The sequence below is a fragment of the Netta rufina genome, assembly GCF_964035555.1.
Source record: "Netta rufina genome assembly, chromosome: 21".
Classification (NCBI taxonomy): Eukaryota; Metazoa; Chordata; class Aves; order Anseriformes; family Anatidae; genus Netta; species Netta rufina.
In genome coordinates, this window is record NC_140145.1 from 746,822 (window position 1) to 769,808 (window position 22,987).

A 22,987-nucleotide genomic window follows, 5' to 3' on the forward strand; every position below is an offset into this window, starting at 1 on the left:
GCTGATTGACCCCGCCCCTTCTGCCCCGGTGCGCGTCCACCCCCGCCCCGCCCCGCCCCGCCCCGCCCCGCCCCGCCCCGCCCCGCCCCGCCCCGCCCCGCCCCGCGGCAGGAAGAGGCTTTGGGCTGTTCAGCACGCGCTCCTTTATGGCCCCGGCACGCGAACACCGCCCCCCGCCCGCCATCGCCCCCGCAGTCCCGCTGGGGGCTCCCCGCCGCCGTCGGTGGGCGTCCGGGCGGCCTCAGGCTGGGCCCGCGCGGCAGCCCCGGGGCGGCTACGAGGAGCTGCCGCGGGGCGGCCCGGTCACTGCCCGCGTCGCCTGCTCGGGGATGCGCGCCGGGTCGCTCAGGATGGAGGTGGAGATGCTCAGCTGCCGCAGGGAGCTCAGGACGGCTGCGGGGAGACGCGGGGCTCGTCGGTGCCCGCGGCCGGCGGCGAGCTCGGCGCACGCCGCCCTCCCGTGCGGAGGTGCCGCGTGTGTCGCAGCCTCGGCCCCAGCGTGCCCCGGCCGCTGTCTCTCTGGTTTTCCCCCAGGAGCTGCAGAGCCGGTCGGTGCGGGCCACCTGGCCGGCCCTGCCGCTGGGGCGCTGGGCGGGGACGGGGCTACCTACTGGGCCGAAGCGCTGGGAGGGAGCAATGCTGGTCCAGCCAGGCGAGAGATGTCTGGGTGAGGCTCTCCATGCTGGCTGTGGACACCATGCCGTTGAAAGACTCGAACAGGGGCCGGATGATGATGCTGAACTGAGGGGAACAGAGGAGTTAAGGGCCAGCTTGGTCATGGTCTCCCACCCACCAGCTCCTGGTGTGGGTAGCATCCTCCCACAGGTGGCAGGACAGGCCTCCCGCTGGGGTGACAGGGATGTGAGTGCCAGCAGGACCATTCTGTGGACCAGGAAAGGGCCCAGCACCACCATCCCAACCACCCCGCCAGGCCAGGTGCTGCAGCACTGCAGCTCTGGCATGTGGGCGCCCTGGGGAGCCAGGTCCAGCTTATGGCCTGCACCACACAGCTAAGGGCAGGCAACAGGAGAGCTGCACAATCTGCATCACAGCTCTTCCAGACCAGATCAAGGAGTTGACTTGTGCTGTGTCCTCTGCAGGTACCCAAAAGCAGAACATGACACCAGCACATGTGCTTCCCAAGCTATACCCAGCTTCAGGGAACAACACCGGGGGCTGGTGAATGTGTGTGTAGTAATCCACGGGAGGCACCTCCTCCACCATGAGCATGCCCATGTCAGCCTCAGGATCCCTACTGTTGTGTGGAAGGAATCAAAAAGCCCTCTCCCAGTCCGTGTCAGGGACCACCTCTGCTTTGCCCTGGCTGCTTCTGCTACCCAGGGTTTGGTGGACCTCATGGTTTCTGCAGACTTGATGGTCTCAGTGTGTCTAATCCCCATTCATGAAGAAGCTGGCCCAGGTCTTTGACCATCCTGTCTGCCACTCCTTGGCCTTTGGCCCTCTTTGTCCTTTCCACTGTGTGGAGTCCAGACTTGTATCCCAGGCATGGGCACAACTTGGTTTCCAGGGTGTGCTATACTGGCCACCAAGGTGAAGTCCTCATGTCACCAGGTTTGTGCCTGGTCCTTTCTTCAGGTCATCAGGAGCTCTTCCCTGCATGGCAACAGTGAGCTCAGCTCCACTGGTGACCTCCCTTTTCCCCAAGGACTGATCATTTATTCCTACTCTGTTCACTCCCTTGTAAAAGAAGCTTCCCCTTAGCCACAGCATCTCAATGGGCTCCCACCGTGCATCATCCCCAGAGCCTCTTGAGCCGGAGGGACATAGCAGTGGGCTGAGTGGGCAGACCAGTGGACCCAGTGTTTGGTGGAGGGAGCAGAGCCAAGAACAGGCACCAGCCCCAAAGGATACGATCCAGAACTTCCAGTTTTGCAGTGTGGAGGAGCGGATGTACTCGTCGAACATGCTGCGCATCTGGTCAAAGCGCTGGCGTGTGATGGGCACCCCTGTGGCTGGCAGCTGCTCCTGGCACAGGCTGTGGTGCACAAGCAGCAGTATGAGTCTGTGGTCAGGAGGCTGGGAGTTGTGGCAGCCACCCTGTAGGGAGAGGCTCCAGCAGGCCATCAGCTCTCAGCGGGGCTCAGTAGCTCTGCCTGTTTAGAGCTGGTACTGTCCTGCTCTCAGGGTAGTGGTGGGGCATGTGCCCACACACTCGTCCCACACAGCTCTACTTCTTGAGCAAATCCCCCAGGTAGGGTTTGAGGCGGGGGGGGAGGGGGACACAGACAAATGGAGGTCCATGGAGGTGCTCAGAAGATTTGCTGTGGCTGCTGGCCATGGCACTGCTGCTTGCCCCGCCTTGCTTCCCCGACACAGGTAGCAGCTCCCTCCCACCTCCCCTGGCTGTGTCTCCCTACTTGATTGAGCTGTTGAGCTCCTCGATCTGCTCCCGCAGCCGCTGTGCCTCATCCTGGAGGGCTGCCCGCTCCTGCTGCAGCTTGCATATGTACTCAGCTGTCTTCTGCAAGGTGGTGGCCTTGCTGACCTGCAGGAGAGCAGGGCTGAGGCAGCAAAAGGCATGAGGTCTTGTGCGCCCCACTGCCAAGCCTTGGAAGTCTCTGCAACAGGCTGCAGACCTGAGGCAACCTGGGCATGACTCCATGAATACTGGTGCAGCCTGGGGGCACACGATCTCCAGGAGATGCCCTGTGCCCCTGCGTGCCCAGAGCTGGCCAGCTGGTCTGCTCTGCCCTGCACACTTACCTTGATGCTGGGCTGGGTGCTCAGCGTGCTCACCAGGCTGTGCAGTGTGTCAAAGCCCAGCTTGATGTTGAAGCGTCTCTTCTGCTCAGCAGAGATGTGTGTGATACGCCGGCTTTCTATCTGTGGGCCAGCACTGTCAGGCACCTCCTGGCAGCGGAGGTGGCCCTGGGCCTCCTGCCACACTGGATATGGGCTGACCCAAAGCTTGCAGTGAGGGTGGGGGTGAATTTGGTTGGGCAGCAGGGAAGGGGGTGCACATGGAGATGCTGCCCCCGTAAAGAAGGCAGCGCTTGCTCCTGCCATACCTTGCTGGACTCAGGTCTGCCCCTACGGGATGTGGGGTGATGCAGGGAGATGCCAGTGCCAAGCCCTGCATTGGGTCCCAAGGAGGCCTGTCTGGGCTTGGGCCAGTCACTGCCTGGATAATAAAAGAGGATGCTTAGGGAAGACAGGCTGACACCAGGGTCCTGTGCTGGGATGGGCAGTGGGGAGCAATCTGCAGCATTGCCCTGGCTCCAGGGCAGCTACCCCCTCAGCTGATGGTCCAGTTCCCAACCTTTTCTTGTCCTGTCTTTGTCCAAATCACATTCGTTTTACAACTGCTCAGAATATGGGAACATCTGGTAAGTGATATTTTAAATTCCCAATGTTTCTTTGGGTGGGAACCACCAGGATAGAGTCCTGAGGGCAGTAAGGCTGTGATTTGCAGCACCAAACTGAAACTGGACATGACATGGGAGCCGGTTTTCCAGCCCCCACTCTGGTTTCTGTGGGTGAAAGCAGAGTGCTTCCCACTCGAAAACCAAGCTCTGGGTTTTCAAAGCCACACTCTGACTTTTTTCTGCTTTTGTCTTTTCCTCTTTCTGTTTGTTTTTTTTTTTTTTTTTTTTTTTTTTTTTTCCCCTGGAGAAAGAGCCAGATAAAAAGGTCTGTGCCCTCCTCAGCAGAAAGAAGTCATTCTTACTCAGATAGGTAACTGCAAAAAGCTGGAATCAAAGCAGAAATTATTTTTTCCCAGAAGCAATTTGTGTTTGGCCCAGGCTCCCTGCAGGAAACAGGGTGCCCTGGGGGAGTTCCCAGTCACCCCACTCCTTGGGGCGCCCAGACTCACCGCAAGATGATGTGGGGGACAGCCGCTCCACCTTGGGGACCAGCAGCGGCCCCGGCGCAGCACCTGCCAGCATCACTGGCACTGGCACTGCCTGGGAAGGGCTGGAGCCAGGAGACAGCCCTGGGCTCAGCTGGGCCACTCTGGACAGGAAGGCGACAGGGACGTCAGGGACACTACTCTGCTGCTGAGAGAAGGTAGAAGGAAGCAAGAGGTTGGAGGCCAGTGTCCTGTGTGCATCAGGGACCAAACCTCACCCGCAGCACAGAGCCCCTCTGGTTGGTCAGCGCCCCAGCACTAACAGCCAAACACTGCAGGGGGACCTGCAGGGGCCTTGCAAGTGAGACGTTTGCGAGCTCTGCCCAGTTTCTTTTACCTGAAAAGATGCTTGGGCGACTCCCACCCAGTGCTGCTCTAAGCCTCCTTGGCACCCCAGCCACATGCCCCATCTGCATCCAGCTCCATTTTGCAGTGGGGTCCCCGTGAAGCCCCCTTTTCTCCACCTGCTATGTGGTGGCCCTACCCATTCCCCAGCAACCAGAAGGGCAATTCTCAACCTGGAAGGGGGAGAGGGGGCAACTGGTAAAAGGGTATGCAAGTGCTTACCGGGGAGACAGGGGATGCAGGCAGGAGTGACGGACCATGCGCAGGCGAGGTATCCAGGGCTGGCTCCTGCTTGGCTGCAAGAGAGAGGGGATTAGAAGGGTGCTTCTGCGTCAGGCTGCCAGTGCTTGGGTGAACTTTTCCTGCCCCATGGGGGTGCCAGCCCTGAGCACCAACATTGCTGCAGCCCTTTCACTGCCCATCTGCTCCAGGGAAGACTGAAGCAGACACTGGAGAGAGGTGCCTTTGCTCCCTGCATCGGGGACATTCTATAGAATTATAGGATCATAGAATCATTAAGGTTGTAAAAGACCTTTGAGATCATCTGGTCCAACCATCATCCTACAAAAAAGAAGCCCGCAAGGCATCCTAGGGTGTAGCTTGAACCTACAACCCCAGCATGCTGCTAAGGGGGAGGCGAGCAGCGCAACCACTAGGCTACAGCCAGCCCCTTAAATCCTCATGTGTTGTGAGCCTGGGAGCCTTGGTGCAGTCACATACCCCCAGCAAGTTTTGGCCAAACAAAGGAACGGACAAAACATCCTCCATGGCACCTGTCCCATCACACACATGGGCAGCAGGGTGAGCAGACACAGCCGTCCCCTCAGCCTTTTCACACCAAGTAGGCTGTAGACACCGGGCTGGGGACACAGGGACTTTGCACCAGTGCTGGTAGTCAAGCCCTGGAGCCAACTGGTCCCCATCTCCATCCCAGGAGCAAAGGGCGGGGGGGCTCACCCACGTGTCTTTGCCTATGGGCTTGGCACTGTTTGCCCACTCCCTGCCTCACCATGGGGACAGCCACACACCCAGTTCCACATCCCCAGCATCCAAATCCCAGGGAGGAAGCAGCTCTCCCAACACCCTCAAGCACCCCCACCCACCACTGACTCATCCCAACCCTGCAACCCCCCCCCCAAGGGTCTCCTGCGGCCCCTCACCTGTGGTCAGCAGCTGGGTCAGGCAGGGGTTGGGCACAGCCAGGTGTGGCGGTATGGAGGATCCTGGCAGCCTCTTCGCCTTGGTGCTGCCAGCCTTTGCCTTCGACCGCCCGCTCCCGCCAGGGGATGGCCCTTTTGGGGTGGCAAACCTGGGGCTGCCCGGTGTGGTGTGGGGCAGGTGCTGGGGGGCAGCTGGGCCAGGGTACCCTGGGGGCACCATGTCTACAGCATAGCCTATGCCTGGGGTGTGCTGGGCAAAGCATGGTGTGGAGAGTGGGGACACAGGGTGGGCAAGGAGTGAGGGGCTGGGTGATGCAGTGTAGGGAAACTTGGAGCGGGGGGTGGAGGTGGGGGAAAATGAGGGCTCTGGGCCCAGCAGTGGGGGCCCAGGGGATGGGCTGGGGGGGGTGTAGGGGAGGCCAAGCGGCTCCATGCCGATGCACTTGCCAGGGAAGTTGTACTGCAGCAAGGGCTTGTGTTTGAGCTGGGGGCTGAGGCTGCCAGGAACTGCAGCAGGGGGCTCGGGGGCCAGGGGTGGCGGGGGTTGCTCGGAGCTGAGGAAGGCACCATGGAGGCTGAGCTGGGAGGCACTGCCAGGCTGTGGGAAATAGGGAAATGTCAGGAGGGGTGGCTTGGACACTGGCAGCCATGGGCCATGAACTGGGGTCACGCTCACCTGGAGGAGGGTGCTGGGAGGGAGCAGGGCATTGGGGCTGGTAGGCATGGCCCCTCCGCCACCATAGAGGGGCTCAGCCATAGTCACAAAGCAGGGTGGCTCCTGGTAGCCCAGTTGTGTCTGTGCAGGCAATGGCCGATGGCTGATGAAAATATCTGCGGGACAAAGTGGAGAGGTGGTGATGGGCAGTGAGGGCCCAGAGGAGTGCTCCTGCTGCCATGAGTTGCTCCTGGAGAGGGGTGACAAGCCCAGGGCATACTGGAGAGAGACTCCATGCCTGGTGCCGGTGCAGATTTGCCTGTTTCACCTTCACCTTGGGGGGGCATGACAGCTGCTGGCTCCATGGGCAGATTTGGTGCCCTTGTTGTGAAACACTGGAGTTTCACATGGTGAGAGGGAAGAAGCAACTCACGCGCCTAGGCCCAGCCTTGCCACAGGCACTGGGACAGGAAAACCCACCCAAGGACGCCACCCAGGGGTGGGGACCCCATCCCTGTCCCTGTCCCTGACACCCAGCTGAGAGCTGCATGTTCCAGCTACTCCCTGGGGGTTTGGGCCCTTCCCACTCCTCCTGAGCCAGCCCTGGTGGCTGGGACCATGCCACCCAGGCTGTGGGGCAGCTGTGGCGCTGGTCTCACCGCCAACACAACATAACTCAGAGGATCAGGTCGCACTGTCCCTGAGCCACGCGACACAGTCCTGCTGGGGTTGAGGCAAGCATTTGCATCTCTGGTCTGGTGCTGCCTTGCGTGCAGCCTGTGGCTAACCACATCCCATGGCCTTCCCGAAGCCGAGCCCCGTGACCTTGCTGCGACTCCCTCTCCCTTCCTGTCTCCTTCCCACAACCCTGCTTCTTCCGCAGGCCCAGACACCACGGCACAAAGCACTGGCGTTATGCCTGGGGCAATCACCTCCCCTGTTAAACATGCTCCATGGGCACATCAGCCCCACACACACTTCAGCTCTGTGCTGGGGCTACCATCGCCTGTGCCAGCACTGGACCAAACATGACCACCAGGAGGGTTTTTCCCCAGTGAGAATGACTAGGGGGTGGGGATGGGGCTGCTGGATGTACGTTTCCCTGTAAGGTGGAGCAGGAGCACTGGACGGGCTTGCAAGCAGCTGCCCGACAGCTTGTGGCACAGGTTCTGCATCCAAGCAGCTGGTCCAGTACACAAGCACCCATATGTCTGCTGGGGAGCAACTCCAGCCCAGGGCCAAATCCTCAGCTGACATGGGCACCTCTGCCTTCAGGCCCTCGTGCTGCTGACAGCAGAGCCAGTTCAAGAACAACCAGGCTGACCCTGCCTGCCCAGCTTGCCCAGCTGTGCTCTGGGCACCAGGAGGCCTGCAATGACTCCTCTGAGCTCTGGCACAGGCTCCAGTGCCTGGAGTGTCCTCATTGGGAGAGGCAAAACCTTTGGGCCTGAGACCCTTTTGAGTCTACACTGGAGGAGGAAATGCCAGCAGAAAGGGATGCCGTGGCAATCCCAGCAGTGCCATACTGCACAGCACACTGTTGGCTGAGGGTAACACTGGTGTGACACAGGGCAGGTGCCCTGCTCTCCTTGACTCTTCCCCTTCCCCATAAGCCCTGCAGAGAGGAGCTGCAGCCCACGTACCCCAGGCTGGGGACAGCATTTGTCTACATGTCTCTTGCAGGGATGGGCAGCAACATTCACACTCCACTTCTTCCCAACCCACTGCTACAGGTTGTTTCAAGACAGAGTTGGCTGCTGTTGGCACCAGAGCCCTCATGATGGAAATGGCTTCTGAGGTGCTCAGGTCCTTATGGCCCCACTGTCCTCAGAGGCTGCAGCACATCCTCCTCAGACCCTGTTCCCAGTCCCACCTGGACCGAGGCCAGGGGCATGGCAAATGCCTGGGAGCACAGCAGAGCCACTCCTGCCCCTCCAGGGCCAGTACATGGTGTGGGCTGTGGCATGGCCAGGAAGGGTCTCAGCATTCCCCAAGGTGCAGCACCCAGCTCCTTGCTGCCTCTGGCCCTTCTCTGTGCCCATGCCAAGCTGTCCCCTGCCACCAGCACCGCAGCTCTGTGTGTATTTATAGGCATTTCTGGTGCCCAGCACTGCAGATTCGATTCCTCTTGTGCCTCTCACTTTGTTGCCAGGATGGATGGTGGATCCTGCGCAGCACAGCAGCAGGCAACCTCCTGGGCATTCTGTCCTCCCCTTCTCCTGCCCCTTACCCACCCTGTAGCTCTCGCCCATGCTCCTCTCCACTGTCACATTGACCTAATCTGCTCACGGGCTGTGCAGTGTGTCCAGGACACACTGCTGCTTGGTGGACAAGAGCCTGTGCGGTCAGCACACTAAGCCTTTGGCATCATTCTCAATCCTGGAGCTGCTCTCCAAAGGGATCCAGGTTACAGAGCCTGTTCCCAAATACAGGACCCTCCAGCACTGACCCTGGGCTCCAGGCAAGCCCTGCGGTACTGCAAGGTGATGCCACCCCACGAGCTGGCCAACTTGGCCCCTGTAACCCAGTACCCAGAGCAGGTCCTACCTGGAGTGCGGTGCCAGCAGAGCTCGGGCACCGCACCGGGTTGTTCCCTTGCCTCTGCCATCAGGACTTCTCCATCTGCCCCACACCATGCTCCGGCACCCGCTGGGGACATGAGGTGGTTCCTCATTTGGGGATTGGCTTGCACTTGCTGACTGACAGGCACTGAGCTCTATGACAGCCACCAGGCACAGTGACAGTCCTGTGACCCTTGAGGAGTCCTGAGCCCCCATCTCTGCTCCGCTTGCCTTGTTCATGAGATGTGTAGACTCTGGGCACAGCCCCAGTAGGGCTGTTGTGGTGTCCACCCCGCACACTTACACCATGCTGCTCTGCACAAGGCTGCCGGGGGATCCCTGCTCAAGCCACCATCAGCCATCACACACACTGCAAATGCAGCCCTGGGTCCTAAGCTGACTGGCACCTGCTACTCTGGCACCCGGCACCCAGCTTTCAGCATCAGCCTCCCCTTCCTGGAAAAGGACCACCATGTCCTCTCCCTACTCACCCCATGGCCCTGTGGTCACACTTAGGGCCCTGCACACCCCAGCTGTGCTGCCTAATACAAGTTCAGACTCCCAGCCCAGCCTGAGGTGCGCACTCCTCTCTGCTCCCTGGCACACTCACACATCCTGGTGTGGAGGCTTTCCTGCCATTTAGTGGCTTGTGGTAAGACCCAGCCCATTTGCAGGCAGCACCCTGGAGTAAAATGCAGGCCTCTACCCCAGGAAAAGAAAGACAATTTGGCTGTTCATAGAAATGTGTTGCTTCAGATGGGTACCATAGTGATACTTGACAATTCCTGCTGATCATGAGGCTGGGCCACACTGGGTGCACAACAGCAGCATAGATGACAGTGTGGCCCATGAAAAAGAGGCACTGGGGCTGCTGTTGTGACACCACTGCTGTGAGGTGCTGCTTAAAAGGGGTCAGTGCAGCCTTCCAATGCCATGCAGGACCTCCTTGTGGAATGGCAAGTCTTATTTTGACCCCTTCAGAGCTGTCCCACCACCCAGCAACTGGTGCCCACCAGGGGCACCCAGGGACAGGCCAACGGCTAGCAGTGAGGGCAGATCCTTTTCCCAGCATGGCTCACCCCAATGGGATACATGGAACGAATGTGCTGGAAGGGCTGGCAAGAGCTCTTCCAACCCATCTACCCCTGGGGCATCCCACCACCTGCCCCCGCACATGAGGGTGCCCACTATTGCCTCTGCTCCCCGTCAGCATCTGGTCTTGCATCAGCCCACAGCTGTATGGCGCAAGCCACTTTGTTTCCTCCAGTGGAGGGAAGGAGGAAATAGAGAGGCTGGCCAGGGAGCTCCAGGAGTCCCAGCCAGGCTCCATTCACAGGGCACTGAAAGACACACCGAGGGGTCCAGAGATGCTGGTGCTGTCTGAGGCCACCAGCTACATGGGAGGCCTGCAGCCACCAGGCCACATCAGCTGCCCCCCCTAGAAAGTGCTCCCAGGCTACTGGCTTCAGCACACTCAAGGGCAGAGGTAGTCTCTGGTGCAGTGTGTGCCAGCAGTGCCTGGCCCTTACACCACCCATGGGTACACAGCACAGCACAGATGGGACCAGAACATGTCCCAGCTGATACTCTAGTGCTCACTAGAGTGCTCAACTAGCGCTCAACTAGTGCTCACAGACACTGTACTGCTACAAAAGAGTGCACCATGTCCTGTGTCGCAGGCAGACCATGACTGGCAGCACTGATCCCATGGGAAGAGGCTGACATTGCTCACTCATCCTCCTCAGCAGCCCCGTTGCCCCAGCTGTCTGGCCTGGACACCAGTGGCAGTTTTGGTTTTTGGGGCCAACCTGGCAGGGATAGTGACATGTCCTCAAGGGATGTAGCACAGCCCATCATAGGGGCCCAGCTCCAATGCAGGCTGCAGTGCCTGGGGCTGGCCAGCAAGAGAGGGCTGAGGAGCGGGACGTGGCAGCACAGAACCTGCTCTCTAGAGGTTTCCTCTTTCTTTTTTTCTTTTTCTTTGACAATTGTCCTTCCTCTGTCTGCAGCCAAATTCATGTGTTTTCATACACCTGGAAAGACACTCTGTAGAAGTCCCTTTCACCAGCTCTTGGCCAAGCTCCTCCTCAGCTGCTACAGCAGACCAGGGCACCCCAGCCCTTTCTTGCTGCTCTTTCTATGTTCAGCACTTTCTGGCCCCATCAGATCTTGGTCCTGGCCAGAATTCTCACATTCACTTTGGGCTGCCATGGTGTGCACAGTGCACCAGGCTGTATGGATGTGGTTCTGCATCCAGCCTGGCTCTTACCTGAGATCTCCATGGTATCATCCAGGCTGGGCTGCAGGGGAGCCAAGTCTGGCTGGATCATGTCGGCATTCCCAATATATGCTGGAAGAGCAGAGATACAGCATTAGGGCACTGCACCCCCAGTCATCCTGTGTCCTCTGTCCCCCAGGGCTGTCCTCAAACCTGCCCTATTGCCACTGCCAACACACCATTGTCACCCTGCATTGCTGCACCTTGCCCCACAGCAGAGCAAAGCCAGCCAGATGGGTTCTCTCCCTGCCGGAACCCAGCCTCCAGGTCCATCCTATCCCACCATACTGCCCACCAGCACGTCTGAGGCCTCATCCACCCAAAACCCTCCATGAAAGAGGAGAAAAAACAGCTGATCCAGGTGCAGGAGCTGGCGCTGGCTGGTGCTGCAGGAGCTGCCTGGAACCGGGCCAGTAGGTACAATGAGGAGCAGTCCCAGACTGGCAGTGCTGCCATGGAGTCTGGTATGAGGTGAGTCCTGGCCTCCCTGGCAGCTACCTGTGGCACCACAGCCCATCTTGCCCTGGACAGCACGTGCAGCCACTGGGAGCTCTGTGTTTCCAGGGCAGCAGCAGTGTTGGGGTTGTCCAGCACTGGTGGGGGCCCTGTCTGCCAAAGGCAGCAGCTCTCAGTTTGAAGCCAAGAGGCAGAGATCTGCCTTGGGCATGCTGTCTGCCTGGACCTCCTCTTCCAATTCCAGCATGGCTTGGGGCACCTACCATCCTCTGGGAGTGCCTGGTGGGTGCTGGGTGTCTGTGTCATGGTGAAGAGCGTGTCAGAGATGTCTGATAGGAAGGTGTCCAAGTCGAAGTGCTGCCGGCCCCCCAGCTCCTCTTCCTCGTTCCCAAGCAGCATGGGCACCACGTTGCAGAAGAGCTGGTTGCACCATTTCTCCGTTGGTCTCCAGGCATCCTCGTCCTGGGTGAGATGGAGAAAAGGAGCTGGTGGGCACCTCCTGCAGGCAGGGCCCATGCCTGCCTCCCTGGCTGCTGCCCCGGCAGTTCCCAGACAACTGCAGCCTCCCTCATCCCAGGGCCTCCAGCCTGGCACACTGGTGCTTCTGGAGGGTGAATCAACATCCCAGCTCCCTCCCATCCAGTGGCCACCACAGACATCAGGGACAGGGGGCTTTCAACTATGCTCTTCCGGAGCTGCCTGGCACAGGGCTCCACATCATGCCCCTCTCACCACTGCCCATCCTTCCCCAGAAGACTCACCTGCTTTGGGCTGGAGAGCTCTCCCTCCCGGCTGGACTTTCGGAGCTGGAAGGAGAAGAAGGTGACAGCTGGGGTGTGGGCAGATCCAGGGCAGGGCAGCGAGGGCAGTGGGTCCTACCCCTCAGTCACTTCCTGCCAGCGAGCAGGACCACGCGCACTGCCTGCTCTAGGGTCTGGTCCTGGCCACCACCCCTTCACATCTGCCTTTACTGCACAGGACAGTAGTGAGGCTGGTGGAGAGGTGCGTGGCGGTGCGAGGCTGCCTGCACACTGCCTCCCGTGGCACCCTGGCCTTTTTCAGGCTGAGCGAGCGGCTGGGGAGGAGGCTGGCATCATGCTCCTCCCTGCATGGCGGGTGGCCAAGGCCGGTGCCACCCGGGCCACCGCTAGATTATTCTGCCCGGGAATGACTCTCAGGGTGACACTGGGCCAGCCGGCCTGCTGGCACGTGCTGCCTGGCTGAGCCGCTGCTGCCAGCGAATCGTGGCCCAGCCAGGGTGATGCAGTGAGCGCCGCTTGTCCCACCCCAGCACGTGCACTGCAGGTGTGCTGCCAAGCCCAGCCCCAGGCCATGCAGCAGGCAAGGCAGAACCAGCTCAGGTCAGACTGCGAGAGTATGCCACAGCACCACAGGCAGCCAGGGACGGGACCCTGCCAAGTCCCCTCCACCATCACCATGGGGGCAACCATTGGCCAGCTCCCAGGCAGCCATGTCTCTGCACCAGGAATGCCGCTATCCTGTCCCACCATCGTCGCACTGGGGCAGGGAGCAGCAGGGACAGGGCCACTCACCCGCTTCTTGTAGTAGATCCTCCACTTGTGATACTCCCTCATTACCACCTCAATGCGGCGTTTCCAGTAATTGCCCTCCAGCACGACAGCCTGCAGGAGTGGACAGTACTGGGGCATCACTGCCATGCAGCACCCTGGGAGCTGATCCCCCAGTCTGGCACCCCACAGCCAGCCCCTGCCAACCCCAGGCCCCCCACAGATGGGACTGGTTTCCTTGGGCCACATCATAAATGCCTTCCCCAGCAAATCTTGCAAAGACAGCAAGCTGGGATGGGGGCTCTACCTCCTCTGATGTCCCCATCTCCCAGCTGCACAACCCCTGCCCCTCCCAACCTGCTCCTGGCTACAGGAGCAATGAGGGCCCACACCCTACCTCTGGTTTTCGATGCTCGTCAGCCTCTGATCCTTCCAGGGGGGTGATGAAACCACACATGGGGTTCTTCCTCTGCTCCACATCTGTCCAGGGAAAACAGCCAGCTTTGCCCACAGCCTCCTCCCTGCACAGGGGAGGGAGCCGGCACGCTCTAGGGCTGGGTGCCTGCTGTGGCTCTGCTGCCCCAGCATCAGCCCCACCCCACATGGCATTGCCCGGCACTCGACATGGGCAGCAGGGTCTGGCCCCGTACTCACACTGGATGTACCACGCTCTCCAGATAGCATTGTTGAGACGGATTTTATCCCGGCAAAGCAGCCGCTGCCCCTTGAAATTCTTCCACTTTGGCGACACCAGCTTCCCACTAAAATGCCAGGCAAAAGAGAGGCTGAAGGGGACCATGCTAGAGCCCTCCCATTTTGGGGCCTTACAAGGAGGCCATGCCTTGAGACAGACTGAGGGCTGCCAGCAGGTCTGGGAGCAGGCACAGCCATGTGGCTCAGCTTCACAGCTCTGTTGCAGGCTTCTTGCTAGGGACCCATCGGAGCACCACAGGAGCACCCTGAGCTCCTGTTCACTGAGAGCAGCACAGGCCTAAGTCAGGAGCTTTGCAGACCCACATTAGGCTTCTGGAGCCTCTGGGATTAAAGCACAGCATACATGAGAATTCACTGACCGAGACTCTAAACATTGCTCCAAGGTGGGACCCCATCCTCCCCGAGCTGTGTTCTAGCTCCCCAGGGGACAGGAAGGGAAGTCGCCCACCCAGCCAAGTCACTGGGAGCATGTGCTACTGTGGCTCTTGCCTCATCGCAGCATTGGGACTGCTATTTTTTTGCCTCTTTTTAACTCCAGGCAAGGTTTGGAAACTCTGCCTTCAGCCAGCATCAGGCATGGGCAGCAAGGCAGGCAGGGACAGCTGTCTGTGTGGGTCTGGGGACAGAAGGACATGCAGCTTGAGGACATCACGGGACACTTGCTTCTGCCCTAGGAGGGGCAGAGACAGGACCAGCCCTGTCCTCAGCCCAGCACTGCCACGGGCTCCTTTTCCACCCAACCCTACACCTGGTGCCACTCTGCACCCCCTCACCCTATCTCCCAGCCCAGCCTGGGCTCCCTCCTTCCATGTTTCCAGGCTTCTGGAGGCAGCGGTGTTTGTTGTGCAGCTTTCCATGGTGGTGGTGAGGTCCCTCACACAGCCTGCAGTGTGGGAAGCTTCCTTTCATGAAGCCAGCAGTGCAGCTCATTTCCTTCCATCTGAGGGACCCATTACCCTCCTGTGCACCCAACTGCACTGCACAAAGGTTCCCAAAGTCATGCTGTCCCATGGGGCCCTGTGAGAGAGGCCAGGGTCTCTTATTGCCTGGCTCTCCTGATCCTCTGGCCAGCCTCTCTGTCGCAGGTTTGGGATCCCAACTGTTTCCTTTCCTCTTCTTCCTGCTCTCCCACCTGCCAGCACATGGCCCTGGGTGATGACAGCTTCACCCACAGCTTCACGAAGGCTGGGCTGCTCCCCATGGGCAGCATTCACACACACAGCACAGTGCATGTGAAAGGCCACAGCTGCAGTTCTTCCTGTCCCTCTCCAGCTAAAAGTTTCTCCCTTGAAAATCTCAGTGCTGCTTCAGGTCCCTCTTATCCCCTATACATGCAAAGAAGAGGAAAGGTAAAGGCTGGGCTTGAGTGTGTGTGGGCATATTCCCCTGTTGCCACATCTCCTTGGCTGTACCCTGCAGATGATGGGACAGGTGTCCACGGGGAGGTGCTGGAGGAGGAGAGCTGGGCCCTACCAATGCTTTAAGCAGCAGCACACTTCCTATTCAAACTCCTGAAAGCTCTGTTGTGCAGGCTCTAATGAAGACTCTGGCCAATACTGCATTAACTGTGCCTTGAAATCTGCTTCCCATGTCTTGACTCAGCTCAGTCCCATGGCAGAAATTGTCTCAGTCCTGCCCGCAAGGCTCCCTCCCTCTACGGCTGAGCGACTTGGCGAGGAGGAGCTCAGTGCAGTAGAGCCAGTGACATAGCCACATCCCCATGGTGCTTCCCTCAAGACCCACCTACTGCCAGACATGGTGGCTAAGACTCCAGGGTGCTCCTGTCCCTCTGCCCCACAGAGTGAGGTGGCTTTTTGGGCAACAGGGAGACATCGCTGCTGTTACATACAGGTGTCCCAATCAGGCAGCAGTACCTATAGCAAAATGCTCCATGCTGTCCCCAGCTGTCTCTGTGTATGGGAGGTAAGCGCTACCTGTGCCTTCTGGCTGGGGCTGGGAGAAGGCGCAGGGACCCCCAAGGTGCCCCACAACTCCAGAGCCTGATGTAGGAACATGTCTGGGAGCTAGAGCTCTGAGCCACAGGGGTGCAAGGGGGGACACCATCCCCAGGGAGAGCCATGGTTGCGGGCCACTCACCCAGCCCTGACCCATGGCCCCAGGGGGCTGGAGAAGGACCCACATCCCCATGGCTCTGGCCCATAGAGAGTTAAGGACTTGTCTATGCATTGGCCACTCCACTATCACCAGGGATTTTGAACTTTCCCCAGTGGCACAATGCAAACAGCGCGGTGGTGCCAAGCAGAGGAGCCAATGGAAAGGACAGGTTTCCTGGGCACGTGGCCAGTTCCTGCTGGTCAAGGCTACCCAGACACACTCCTTGCTAGTGCTGCCCATGTCACCAGCCAGCTTAAAGGAGCAGCCAGAAACTGTGGCCCCAAGCCCTAGGGCTGTAGCTGGGTGCCTTGGCCATGCATGAGGCTGGTGGGGCCATGGCTACCAAGCACCATGGGACGTGGAGGCAGAAAGAGAATGCCTGTGAGCCTCACCACAAATTGCCTTTTTCTTCCATTAACGATCCTTTCAGTTTTGGAGCTTATCACGCTGATCTTTGCTCACTGGTTTGCCTTGAAAGAAGCCCCACCCTTTCCTGAAATTATGTCCCAAGGAGATGGATGGAAACACTGCACTGAGACATGAGAAAGGTTTGGGATGCCCTGGTGTGCCTTGGCACAGTTCATGTGTCCTGCTGCCCTGAAGAGCTTGAGGAATGGGGACCTGGATCCCATAACTGGCAAAGGGGTTTCTGTGTGACAGGGAGTGGAGCTTGCTCTGTGACCAACCCTGGCACTGGCCAGCAGCACCTCTGGCTCAGCCAGTAGCACCTGTTTGTTCTATGATTTATTTAGCCTGCCCAGAAGTTTAAGAATTGCAGCCCCTACTTCCATGGCAAAATGAGTGTTTTGCTTTCCATCAATGCCAAGAAGAGGGGGAAGGAATGACTTCGTGAGATGCAGAGCTGCATGAAAGGAAATGGGCTGTAGCAGGAGGGGAAAGGCTAAGCTGAAGGTCCTCCTGCAGGCACGAGACTGCTTGACCTTCCCAAGTACACAGAAACAGTGGCCAGAAGCAGGCCCCCCTGGGGCCACCAGAACCCCCTTGTTCCACAGGCAGCAGGGACCCCATTGGCCCCAGGCTGGCTGAAAAATGACAGCCTTTCCTGTAAGTCCTAACAGCTCGTACACCATTTCTTGCAAATTTTGGTACCAAAATCATGGTGTTTTTGTTTGTTTGTTTGTTTTTAACATAGATAATCCAGAATCTGGGAGATAAAGTTAAAAATCTAGCGCCACAGTTTTCCAAAAATTGCCCCAAAGCAAAAAGTGATTGTGCTCAAATCAGACAGTTGTGAAAATGCCTCTACTATCTGCATGAGCTTTTTTTTTTTTTTTTTTTTTTGTATTGATGAAAAAAAAAATGTTCTGCCAGCTTGTCTGTTTTGCTCTACTGCCTCCAGGGAAGTATGTGCTTTGCCCTGGCAGGCGTGTGGTGGAGGCTGGTGTGGGTGTATCTGGGATGATTTGAGGGCAGTGCTGTGACAGAGGTGTTAACAGAGTGTGGGTAATGCTGAGGATTAGATATGGAGGTGCGCTGTGTATTTTCTCGCAGATAGGAGTGACTACATCCTTACAGCTCTGCTTTGTGGGCAGCCATTTACCTCAGTGCAAAGAAAGCACAATGTGCCCCAGATGAGAAGGGAATTCATTTAAATCCTCTTGCAAATAATTGTCTGGGAAGCTGGACAGCTTGCAAGTCAGGCTAGGTTCAGCATGGGAACAGGTTTGCACACCGGACCAACTCCTTTGCGCTCCACACTCTGCTTGGGCATGAACAGCCCCCAAATCTTTGGGAAATGGCTGAGAAAACACAAGCAGTTTCCTGCTGCAAACAACAGCACACCCACACTGCAGCACAGATAGGCTCAGCCGTGCCCAAACCTTGCCCCCTCTGCAGGACCGCTGCTGCCCCTCATGTTGACAATTCACAGCAGGAGCTGCACCGACTGCTGCAAAGCCCGTGGAGATCTGCAGAGCTGGGGCTGCTGTCAGCACTGAGCTCTGCTCCTGTGGCCAGAGTGCCCTGGCTCCTTGCAGATCAGGCATACACAGCATTGAGACAGTCTTCGGTCTTGCAGCCTCATCAGATGGATGCAACCAAATCTGCACTAGCCACTTCCAACCAGCCTGAACTAGTTCATAGGAACGCACTTTGCACAGGCAAATGCTGGTGAATTGTAGTGAATTGATTCTGAGTGATTTGCCGGGAGGGAGGGCAAAGGAAAGTGCAGACTAATCCTGACAGAAAGAGAAAGGAAGAGGATAGTTCAGTGTGTTCATCACTGGGGTGGTCCCTGCCTGCTAAGTTGCTGTATTCTTCCTGCTCTGTGCATCAGTGTTTAAGACAATGTGAATTAGAGAATCAGTAATGGCAAAGCTACAGCGGCAATTCCACTTCTCCTAGGAAAGCCTTAGAGGCTGCTATTAGCTTGCCAAGACGACAAAACAAGCCTGTCTTGTTTTAAATCGTATGAGAGTGGCAGAGTTGATACTCCACTCCGATGTCCCTACCTGCTAAATCTCCCATTCCAGTACAGGCAGGGAAGAAGAGGAGGTTATTCTAAAACACACTCTGGAAAAAACTACAAGAGGTTTTGTTTTGTTTTGTTTTGTTTTGTTTTGTTTTGTTTTGTTTTGTTTTTCCTGAAGCACAAGACAGACCTGCACAAGATGGGACCACACAAACCTGCAGTCTGCAGTTCCCATCTGCACTCGATTTTTCTCCCTTAGAAGGACAGTTCCTCAGGACAGCCACCCAGTGATTCCCTCCAATTCTTTAAAGGATGGGGTGGGACAGGATGAGGTGGGATGGTGTGTGAGCCCAGGAGACCCTGAAAGGCAGAATGATGGGGAGTAGCACCGTGCTTGTGGGGAGAAAGAGTTTGCTCAGCTGGGGCGATTATGCTGGGGCGAAGGTGTGAACAGTTCCTGAAGGAGCTTGGCTCCACACGTGCAGCTTCTTGGGGAAACCTGGGGAATCCAAGTGTACTACTGCAGGGAGGTCCACCCGTGACAGACATGAGAAACAGCAGTCTGAGGAAGGGACTCAAGAAAAGCAGCAAGATGATTACTTGCAAGGAAGGAGTGGATGACAATCCTTAACTCTTTGGCAGGAGAGCTGCTGAAAAGAGAATAGTGTCCTGAAAAATGGTTACAAAGAGCCTTGGAACTGCTTCACGCCAGCCCCTAGCACCAAGAGGAAGACCATGGTGGGGGGAGATGCTGCTTTTTGAGGGAGCTGAAGAAACAAGCTACTGCTGGAAGCAAGCCCTGATGTGGAGAGGGTGCTTCTTGCTCACAAAGGAGGTGATGAACTGTCTGACCCATGGATGATATGAGAGATCCTCAAGGCAATGGCTCAAGCTGAGATGGGACTGCCATAAACATGTGTGAAGTACCACAGAGGAATGATGGAGAGGGGTGGAGTTACAGCTAGTCAAAACACTGTTCAGCTACAGTCATTAAAAAACAGTTGTAAAAAAAAAAAAAACAAAACAGTATTTTTAGAGACAGTTTAGCATTATTTACCTTCCTTTAATATGGTGTGAGCCAGGCCTTGAACAACAAGGAGTATGTGGCTGCAACAGACACCTCTCAGCAAGTAGGTCAAGAAGTGATAGTTCCACTCTATTCAGCACCTCTAAGGCCATGTCTGGATATTGTGTCCAGATTTGCTGCTTCTCCCCACCCTGGGGAGTGGTTGGCTCCACAGTCAGGGTCCAGTCTCATGTGTGGAGAAGCATATCCAGCGCTGCATTGCAGGTCCAAGTTCACCTGAACCTGAGCTCTGATCAATGCTTCTTGTCGATCTGTTTTTAGGATGCTCCAAAGCTGTAGAGCACAATGGCTGTGAGATGGAGGAGGGGAGCATGTAAGCATGGAAGGGCCTTCAAGAAAGAGAAGAACTGAGCATGAATTTGGGTATCATCTAATGTCAAAATCTCCCTGCTGTATTCCACAACTGGCAGCTGCCCTGGCTCCAGGGTTGACAAAGACATGCTCTCACAGGTGCTGAGCAAGACCTACTCTTGCGCCAAGACAGACAAGAGAAGTCTCTACTGTTCTGGGCTCTGGGGTAGCCAACAGTGGTGGCAGTAAAACTTTGTAGCTGATGTGGATCTTCCTCACTGAGTGCTACTGTTCAACTGCAGTTATGGTTTGCCATGCTGCTGGGCTTGGGGCTGGTTCATGCTTTGTCATGCAAGAAGAAAGTGAGGCCCAGGAGTCTAAGGAGTACAGATATCTGGAGGGATGGAGTCATGTCTGCATCAAAAAGGCCAGTCCTGGCTCTTCTGGTCTTCTCCACCCACCAAAGCACTCACATCCTGCCCCTCTCCCTTCTGCCTGGGACACATCATTCATTGCTCAGGAGCACATGGAGGCTGCTCAGGAGCCAGGAGCCTACACATTCTGGGGTGCAGCAGTGTCTGCTCCTCCAGCCCCATGCAGCAAGACTCACAGTAAGGCAAGTGTGGGGCTGGGAGAGCAAAGGAAAGCAAGGCTACTAATTGCCTGAGTAGCTGGCAGTAAGTGCAACCAACCCTTGGATGGGCCACCCTATGCTGAAGTTTACCATATTTCTGTAGAGCATCAGCCTCACCTGCACCTCAGATGAGAGCTGTGCCTCACCAACTATAAGCAAACCATGCAGGCTGGCACACAGACGCATGGCGATGGGCCAAACGTACACAGCTACGTGGCAACTAGTACCCTGCGCAGTACCGTCACAGCACCTGGCATCACCAGGACTACTCTGAGACTGACCACATATTCCATCATGCCAAGCTCCAAAGGACTTCAAGGCACACCTGAGAGGCCAACGTGGGACCAGGACATGGGCAATTCTTCAAGGCTGTTTTGTCCGGGTTTTGTTTTCACAAGGTATCAATAGGTAATCATCACTCCAGGTTTTCACTTGGATTTTTGGGAGCTGTGCAAATAATTTTGCACTGAGGTCTGTAGAGCAAGTCAACCTTTGAGAGATTGCAAAGCCTTGAGGTCTTTGTGGAAGAGGGGAGCTACCTCCAAGAACATGGCCCAAGGTGCTAAGAAACAAGTTGCAGGCTCTCCTGTTGTCACTGAGGAGCTGTATGTGGGCTGAGCATGTCCCTTGCACCCTGGGCTTGGGTGATTTGTATGTTTGGGGGAACGACACAGTCACCCATCTGGTTTTGCTGGAGAGAAGGGGGGAAGCTTTCAGCAGGTCGTAGATAAAGCCCTGTGTAGCCGTCCAGGCTGGAGTGCTGCCACTGCCACATGACCTAGAATAACCTTGGGACAAGTGGGCACAGCTCTGTCCTGGATTGCCAAAGACTAAGTGTTGTCTGCATACAGGTTACTGCTGCTCTACAGAGTGTGCAAGGCTGGGGTGCAGGGTGCTGCATACAAGTGCAGTAACTCCAGATCTCCTGATGGAGGATGGTTAAGCTATGTGCTAAGAGAGGAAGAACTCATCTGGCTCCATAGCAGTTCTCCAGCACCAGCTCTTTTTCCCTGAAACCTCCCAGGATGGTGTTCTGTGAGCAGATTCCCCACTACAACCCAATGGACAAGCAGATGAGGTTCCTGGAGATGGAGCAGGGCTGGGGGAACCCAGCTTTTCCAGCGTGCCAGACTCACACGTTCAGAGAACTGGGGGATCAGTGAGATGCATGCTGGGCGCGAAGACTCTCGGACTCACCTGTACTCTAGGCTCATGCACTCAAAGAGCCGGGTCAGGGTCGGGTCGATGCTCCGTGGATCAGCCGCCTCGGGATCAGCATGGCGGTGGCGCCGACGGGGCAGCGAGTCGCTGTGCGGCGACGACACCATGAAGTGGCCACTATGGATGACCTGGGAGGGTTTCTGCACCCCAGCACCAGGCCCTGCACCACCCGTGGTCGCATCCTCAGAGTCAGAGTCGAAGTCGGAGTCAGGGCATGACCCAACGAGGGGTTCCGGGAAGGGTCCTGGGAGCCCCACCTGAGCTTGTGCCATTGCCCAGTGCCTGCTGCAGGAGCCGCACACGCTGGGAAGCCCTTAGTGGTCTGCCCCAGCACTGCAGTCCATATTCTGGCAAGTGCCCGAGCCCTACAGATGCTGCACTGGCATGGAGCACGCACTATTGCCCTCCCCAGCACTGCACAGGCACCTCCTCCTCAGTGTGGCTCGCCCCACCCCTGTCCCACGCCGTCTCCTCCACGCTGCTTGGTTCAGCTCTGGGTTTGCCAGGCCAGCTCTCTGTGAGCCCTATTTATAGCAGTGGCAGTGATCCCGCCCATGGCGCACCCACAGCCAGGCTGCAGCGCTTGCCACAGGCCACCACTAGCCACAGGTGCTCCAGCTCTGTGCCACTGCCATGTTCTCACCGTGTGCCCGACTGCCCTGACTTTTATTTCCCCCGCAGATCTGGGGAAGATCAGTTCCAGGTCCCCTGGCCCACCCCTTGCCAGCAGGGCTTGCTGGCAGGAGGAGCACAGTCAGCTCTGTTTACCCTGGGCTAATCGCTGCTCCCAGAGCACCGGTGGGGAGAGGAGCACATGTTATTTACCTAGTGCCTCTGCCCTAACGTGTCTCCCTGCACTTCCAAGGGAACAAATACAGATTAAGGGACACAAACAAGTAAAATTATAGCAACGGGCATCCAGCTCAGCACAATGCACACCAAGTCACTGAGCCGTGCCACGAAGCTATGGAACAACTGAGGCAAAAGCCGGCTCCAAGACATGACCCAGCAGGAGAGAGGATGCAAACACTGTGTGCGAGACCCGTGGAGAGGACTATGATGAGCTCAGGTGCTCAGGATTCATATACCTTGTAGGCATGCTGTCCTTAAAGCCGACTGATTCCCTCTGTGGCTGTGGTGGCCCAAGGGAAGCAGCTAGGCAGGGCTCTTGCTCATGCCTCTTCTGGGCCCAGAGCTGACCTGGTGTAGCTGATCTTTGATAAATGCTGGGAGTTTTTGCCAGGGCTTAGCATTTCCCAAGCCATCTAGACCTGTGCCACAAGCACATCCTCACTGGTCAGTCACATGGGGATAAAGTAGATATAATTTTAAATTTAAATAATCTGTTTTATATCTAGTATCTGGCAACTTCTTCCCACAGCTCCATAATCCGACACAAGCATAGGTGCATAGGAAGCACCCAGACATAGCTTTTGGATGCCCCTAATGAAAACTTGGGATAAACAGTTGCATAAAGCTAACATCAGGTGGCCTCAGGCATCTGAACTTTAATCCAGCTCTCAGCTGGAGCTGAACACCCTTTGTACCACAAAGGTGGGTCCTGCCAGTGCTGCAGATGAGTGAGCAGCCATCCAGAATATTTTGTAGAGCTGGAAGAAGAATATGCACAAATAGTTGC

The 22,987-nt window shown here is 57.1% G+C and overlaps 1 protein-coding gene across 1 annotated transcript; it reads right to left on the reverse strand.

The window, feature by feature from the left end:
- Positions 1-274: 274 nt before the first annotated feature.
- MLXIPL (MLX interacting protein like) lies at positions 275-21,620 on the reverse strand (the record flags this gene model as incomplete). The annotated part of the gene is made up of 16 exons (XM_084299584.1): positions 275-393; positions 612-741; positions 1,873-1,996; positions 2,379-2,506; positions 2,725-2,844; positions 3,030-3,142; positions 3,836-4,016; positions 4,439-4,512; positions 5,377-6,207; positions 10,862-10,942; positions 11,590-11,788; positions 12,088-12,132; positions 12,880-12,969; positions 13,253-13,335; positions 13,510-13,616; positions 21,325-21,620. 16 exons carry the CDS (start codon positions 21,618-21,620, stop codon positions 275-277), a joined length of 2,721 nt encoding a protein of 906 aa, XP_084155710.1.
- Between the last annotated feature and the right edge of the window lie 1,367 nt (positions 21,621-22,987).